This window comes from Phaenicophaeus curvirostris, chromosome Z, assembly GCF_032191515.1.
Source record: "Phaenicophaeus curvirostris isolate KB17595 chromosome Z, BPBGC_Pcur_1.0, whole genome shotgun sequence".
In the NCBI taxonomy this organism is placed as follows: Eukaryota; Metazoa; Chordata; class Aves; order Cuculiformes; family Cuculidae; genus Phaenicophaeus; species Phaenicophaeus curvirostris.
Genome location: NC_091431.1, coordinates 75,215,897 through 75,222,985, shown reverse-complemented (window position 1 = coordinate 75,222,985; position 7,089 = coordinate 75,215,897). Strand labels below are relative to the sequence as shown.

At 44.5% G+C, this 7,089-nt stretch overlaps 1 protein-coding gene across 1 annotated transcript; it reads right to left on the bottom strand.

Moving 5' to 3' along the window:
* Positions 1–449: 449 nt before the first annotated feature.
* ELAC1 (elaC ribonuclease Z 1) lies at positions 450–6,822 on the bottom strand. The gene is made up of 3 exons (XM_069881019.1): positions 6,529–6,822; positions 2,642–3,109; positions 450–1,809 (listed from the first exon to the last, which is right to left on the bottom strand). Exons 1-3 carry the CDS (start codon positions 6,683–6,685, stop codon positions 1,346–1,348), a joined length of 1,089 nt encoding a protein of 362 aa, XP_069737120.1. The 5' UTR covers positions 6,686–6,822; the 3' UTR covers positions 450–1,345.
* Positions 6,823–7,089: the final 267 nt, after the last annotated feature.

Here is a 7,089-nt window from a genome sequence, read left to right as displayed (position 1 = left end):
CTGCGGGATTTAACATCCTCATCACCCCTGCTTGGTCTGGGTGAGGCTTGTCCTTGGATGCCAGTAGATCTATGTCTATATGCACCATATACCATTTACAAGGGAGAGATCATCAAAGAGTGGGAGTGTTTTCAGGCTTTGGAACTTTGCTTTTCTACATTTAAAGCAGGAAGGGAAATGATAGATTAAAACCAACTCATTTTACTTCTGTATTACCATCAAAAAAAGTACAAACACAACCTCTCGCAGCTGTAATTAAACCTGCCAGGGTTCTCTGTGTTTATTAGAAAGCTATGAAGTATTTCAACTTTCAGGAATCCCTGCTATGGGAAACATAATTAGGGTGGATTTTTCAAAATACGCTCGTTTTATTTTTGAATAGAAAATTGAGCTAAAGTTTTGGAAACACTAACTTCCAGTTTGTTTTGAGGTGGTAAGAAAAGGAGATAAAACTTGGTCAGCATGTCCCTTAAATGAAAAAATAAAGTCATAGCAGAAATAGGCTGAGCTATACAAAGGTGAAATTCCTCCTGTAGGGGTATTCCTACAAACAGAAATTCGCTTTTGTCAGGATGATTTGTCTTTGAAAATGCACTTGGAGGAACTCTTCAGGAAAGACTATTTACCATCTGCCTGAAGATTTCCAGCATGTACTCCCAAAACTGTACCGATGCAGGGAACAGGAATGCAAACTTAGGACTCGTGCTTCAGAGCTTTATATGAATCAAGTTGTCTGGAGTGATTCACTTTTGACAGGAAGCCTAAACTATACTTATTTATGAGAAAACTTCGTACACAAAGGGAGAATTATGAGAGCTCCTCAACCTGAGCACAGCAACGCCCGAGGTACAAACACTTGGCAGAGTTATAAGCCCTTTATTAGCTTTGGCGTACTGATCCTCTTATGCAGAAATCCGGTAACAGTTACAAGATACTGTATGCACATTTGAAAGAGATGTTATTCAAAAGCTTCTAACAGGCAAGATTAAATTCTGGCGCAGAACAGAGATCTTCCAGGGGTTGCATTAAACCAAACGATCCAGTGCTCTGCTCTAGGAATCTGTGGTCCAAGGAAAACCCCTGGGCTATGCCAGGCTACACATTTGGCTTCTGGGGAGGCTAGGTGTCCAAAAGCACCACTTAGGAATTTATTCCAAGTCCCAGATGTTCCAGTATGCCTTTTAACTGCTTTACAAGAACAATGTTAACTGTATCTGGTACTCTTTCCAGTTCACAGTGGTTCTCTGCATCCACAAGACACCAGAAACCCAGACGTTATTTCCAACTGCTATCCAACACCCTCCTCCTTCACGTTTCCATACAGAGTTAGATAACAATGCTATTTTCACTTTTTCATTGGAATTTCTATTGTCATAAAGTCCTCAGCCAGTGTTACTTCTTGACCATCTAACGCCAACTCTGCTTGTCTCTTCAGTTCAGTGATGTCCATATCCCCCTCACCTCTCTGAGCAGCTGGTTTGTAACGCTGGCTGAAGTGAGTCAAAACCAGCCTCTTAACTTTACACAACTTCGCAAAATCCGATGCCATTTTTGGAGTGCTATGACCATGCTCTCTGGCCTTTTCCTCCTGGGTATCGTCCAGTGTGGCTTCATGTATCAGTACATCTGCTTCGCAGCAAAGCTTCATGGCCGCATCTCCAACCACCCCTGAACAATCCCCCAAAATGCAGATTTTTCTTCCAGGAATAGGGTCTTCTAAGACATCTGAAGGAGAAATCGTTACCCCATTTTCTAGAACAACTGTAGTTCCACTCTTCAGTTTCCCATATAAAGGACCTGGTTGAATTCCTGGTAAGTAAACACAAGTCCATAAGTATTACGATGAGTGTCAGGGTTAAAAAAGAACCCCTGAAGAAGAGGTACGCTATATATAGAGCTGTCTGACTGAGAAAATACAACCTCGGTGTAAATAGCAATTGATATCTCACATACTTCATACAAATGAGGAGCTTCTAATGTTAGCAGGAAGCGTGTTTGAGCAAAAGCTATATTCATCATATTAAAGTCAATAAAGTCATGCAAATATACCGGCCATGCATCTCCTTAAATGCCACGTGGTGCTTTTTAAACTTTTAACATCTCAAATTAATTGCTTTTCCCAGTTTGAAAATGGTCTGTAGTATTAATTGGCACTAGTGTTACACACTGGTTCAGACTGATGCATCCGTGTGAGGTTTTAAAATGTCTTTAATGCAAAATGGAAAATCGAATTAAAACGGATTATTCAGAAATACAGGAGCTCTGATTTGCAAGAACCCCCAGAACACTGGTCATAATAAGATTTCAGCTGTCTGGGAACCCAGTTCTGTTACATTTACTGAAAATCAAAGTCACTACTCGGCTTCAACACATAGCATTATGGAATCAAGCTTGGAGAAGACCTCCAAGATCACCCATTCCAGCTGTCAGCACAACCCCACTGTGCCTACTAAGCCATGTCCCCAAGCACCAAGTGGTTTTTCAACCACTCAGGGGATGGAGACTCCACTACTTCCCTGGGCAGCCTCTGCCAGGGCTTCACCACTCTTTCCATAAAGAATGTTTTCCTAATATACATTTCCACATTCATCTAGACTTTTAAAAAAAATTAAAAAGAGGAAAAATAAATCAAAGTGGTTACCAAGGTCTTTCAGTTTCTGTACACTGAGTTTACCAGTCCGAGGCTTCTCTTCCACCACGAAGCCAAAAGAAGGAATGCGGTGAAATAGGCGAAATGCTTTCACAACCAGCTGCTTATCCTCAACCAGCAAATAAGAGTTTTCTACAGGATCCAGGTGGAGTATTCTCCCTTTCACTCCTTGCGGAGACACCTCATCTCGCTCCAAGTAAGAAAAATCTTTGAATTCTTCTGTGGGGCATTGGTCCCGTGTGGGTACCAGCTCATGAACAGTGTAGGGAAACAGCAGTTGGGAGTGGGAGAGCTCCAGACTCCTCCATACGAAGTCTCGCAGTCCCAGTGGCCCATAAATTTCCACAGGTGGTTTGTTCGCGTCAGGGCTACTTTGGAGGCTAATGGTACACAACAGGCCAGGAAGTCCAAAAAAGTGGTCACCGTGAAGATGAGTTATGAAAATCTTGGTAATTCTGCCTATTGATATAAACAACAGAAAGAAAAAGAAGCCAGAAAAAAGAAAATAGATGAACATAATAACGACTCAGAAATAATCTTTTTTTTTTGCAAAAAATAGGAAATAAAGAAGGAGGGAAATTAAAATTATAAAAGTGTTTAAGAAATAAATCCCAAACCACAAAGTATCCTTTTTCCATAGTCGTAATAACTCTCCATGCAAGGTTCATTTTTAATTTCTTTCCATTTTAAGCTGCAGGAAGGGAGATGGAATGTTAGGTAGAAATGTTTTGCTGTGAGGGTGGGGAGGCCCTGGCCCAGGTTGCCCAGAGCAGGGGTGGCTGCCCCATCCCTGGAGGGGTTCATGGCCAGGTTGGATGGGGCTTGGAGCCCCTGATCCAGTGGGAGGTGTCCCTGCCTGTAGCGATTAAGGCACGGACCTCATCCCCCATCGATGAGGCAACAAGCAAGATCAACTTTATTGAGAGGATGCAAACCTTATATAATGTTTCTATATCCAGTAAACAGCTATCCCAGTGAATTCCCACCTGTGAGAATCCTGCAGTTACAGTGATAGAGTGCAACCCACTATTTTCCACAGGTGTGTCCCTTATCTTCATCTTTTCCATCTAGTGCAATCTTCTCTTATTGACTCGCGGGTGTTAGTAAAGATTCCAAGGCCTCACCAAGCCAGCAAGCATGAGAACACCGGCTGTTTGCTCCCTGCTTGCTGCTAACATTGCAGGTACACCAAGGCATCGGCTACTTGTCCCAGCACACACGCAATGCTGGAATCTTTTATGCCTGCACCTGCCCATGGCAGAGGGCTGGAACTGGCTGGGCTTTGAGGACTCTTCCAACCATGAATGGTTTAGTGTTTGATAGGAATGGTTGGACTCAATGATCCTGTGGGTCTCTTCCAACCTGGTGATTCTATGATTCTGTGATTCTATGATTCAACCGAAACCCTTCTATGATTCTACTTTGGCTTGGTTTGTCAGGAAAAGACCACTGAGACAGAAACTTTGGTTGCTTCCAAGCAAAACGTGGTACAAGCACGGAACAGAACCAACAGGCGATATCTGCCTTATTAAAAGAGTGCTGTAAAGCGGTTGCACTTTGATCCATCGCATGGACACTGTCAACTAATAAGAAACATGAAGTGGAATTTGTGTTGCTCCTAATTTTGAATTCAACACAGGAAATGATCATAATTAGGAAAAGTAAAACCATCCATGTTTGATTTTAAACTTCTTTAAAACACAAAAACCCTGCAGTTCCTGAGTGATTTGTTTCAGACAGATGAACAATTGCACTTAAAGATTTGAGCTTTGATTCCTGCCTGAGTTTGTCCCACTCTAGCTCCACAGCTCGAGGTCCTGTGCTTGCTAGATTAAAAAAGGCTCAGTATTTAATCTCATTACAGAGGAATGGTTGGACTCAATGATCCAACCTGGTTATTCTATGATTCTATGAGCAGTTTAATCAGGCGGCCTCAGTCTCTTCTTGTTGAGTTCCCCCTTCCTTGAGGTAAGGCATTTTTCCAGTATCTGTTAGGACTTAACAAACAGGAAGGACAGAATTTCTTTGTCTTAATTAAAGAATAATTCTGTAAACATCAGTAAATTTAGTAAAAGTTAATCCATGCACTTGGTCACTAAATCATAGTATCATGGAATCATTAATGTTGGAAAACACACCTAAGATCAACCAGTCCAACTGTCAGCCCAACACCACTGTGCCTGCTGAACCACATCTCCAAGTGCCACATCTACACTGCTTTTGAACCCCTCCAGGGATGGAGACTCCACCACTGCCCTGGGCAGCCTCTTCCAGGGCTTCACCACTCTGTCGGTGAAGGAATTTTTCCTGATACCCAATCTAACCCTCCAACCCTGTACAAGTTGAGGCCATTTCCTGTTGTCCTATTGCTTGTCACTTGGGAGAAAAGACTAGCACCTACCTCACCACAACCTCCTTTTGGGGAACTGCAGAGAGCAATGAGGTCTCCCCTCAGCCTCCTTTTTCTCCAGACTAAACAACCCCAGGTCTCTCATCCACTCCCCTGAACCCTGGCGCGCCAGCCGCTTCCTCAGCTCCGTTCCCTTCTCTGGACACGCTCCAGCCCCTCAATGTCCTTCTTGCAGTGAGGAGCCCAAACCTGAACCCAGGATGTGAGGTGTGGCCTCACCTCAATGCCTTTAGATTTTGGGGCAGCAGGAGAGTGGTTTTCTGTTTTAAGTGGTAATTCCAACTTTAGAATGTGAAGAGTCCGAAGTCTGCCCTTGCAGACAGCGAGAGCCTAGCAACCGAAGGCAAGTCTGATTTCTACACAAAGTAGAAACTTCATTGCCAAAATGTAGAAATTACCACAAATCCACACAAAATTACTCAAAACCAGAAGCATAATATCTACTGATAGAGCAGAATTTGGGGAAACACAAATTGTGCCGGATCAAAGTTAGTCTGCAGCTCACATTGGAAATCACAAAGCCCAAGGATTTAATTCAGGAGAGTTTGGTTCTCGAACACAATTCTTTACCAAAGGGGCAGTCAAGGACTGCTGTGCAGCAGGTTCAGCGACTGCCGCCCAAATGCAGCACGTCCAGGTGCTCATGCATGCTCTGTACATATTCAAACCCACGAGAACGAGGACAAGGCATGTTGTTTATATCTCACGAAACTTCTACCCTTCATAGAATCATAGAATCATCAGGTTGGAAGAGACCCACCAGATCATTGAGTCCAGTGATTCCCATCAATCACTAACCCATGTCCCTCAGCACCTCGTCCACCCGTCCCTTAAACCCCTCCAGGGAAGGTGACTCAACCCCCTCCCTGGGCAGCCTCTGCCAGGGACCAATCACCCTTTCTATGAAAAATATTTTCTTAATGTTCAGTGTAAACCTCCCCTGGCGGAGCTTGAGGCCATTCCCTCTCATCCTGTCCCCTGTCTCTTGGGAGAAGAGCCCAGCTCCCTCCCCTCCACAACTTCCTTTCAGGTAGTTGTAGAGAGCAATGAGGTCACCCCTCAGCCTCCTCTTCTCCAGGCTAAACACCCCCAGCTCTCTCAGCTGTTCTGGGCCCAGAACTGAACACAGGATTCGAGGTGCGGTCTCACCAGTGCCGAGTCCAGAGGGAGAAGAACCTCCCTGGACCTGCTGGTCACGCCGTTTCCGATCCAAGCCAAGATGCCATTGGCCTTCTTGGCCACCTGGGCCACTGCTGGCTCATGTTCAGTCGCTGTCAACCAACACCCCCAGGTCCCTCTCCTCCAGGCAGTTTCCAGCCAGACTTCTCCTAGTCTGGAGCTGCTCAGGGTTGTTGTGCCCCAAGTGCAGGACCCGGCATTTGGCCTTGTTAAACCTCCTGCCATTGGTCTCAGCCCAGTGGTCCAGCCTGTTCAGATCCCTTCCCCTACACCTTTCAAAAGCACAAACCTGCTTTGAGGTGGCTCTTCATAAACTGCGTTTGAGTTCCCTCTCCACAGTCGAAGAGCCAGCACTCTCCTTCCCGGCGAAGCACTAAGGCCGATGCTCCTCGTATTGGAGAGGGAAACGCTGAGCCTGTGCCGAGGAAAGTTATATCCATTGCCATTTTAAATATGTTGGTGTGCCACCTGAAAGAGAGGTTTTGAGCCACTGAATGTATGTATTTAAGCTGGGAAAGAAACAAAACATTTTGCTTTCAGTGAAGGTATCCCACGTACTTCAATGTGAGGATCAAATTCCTCATCCCTTAAAAAATGAAACCTCCCTGCAGTAGGGTATAACTTTCAAACAACACATTATCTACAAGGAGCAGGTTTTGGTCTTGTGTCAGTGGAAGGCTGCAAACACGCAGCCCACTTAAGACATTTACTCATTACCTGCAGAAATAGCTCTATCCGGATGTTTTCATCTATTATTTCTTCCTTCTTTGCTTTATTCTAACTATGCGTTTTCCTGCACATGCTTCTCTCCAAAAGCCTTTTCAGACTGGCTGACACCAAAGAGCCCCTG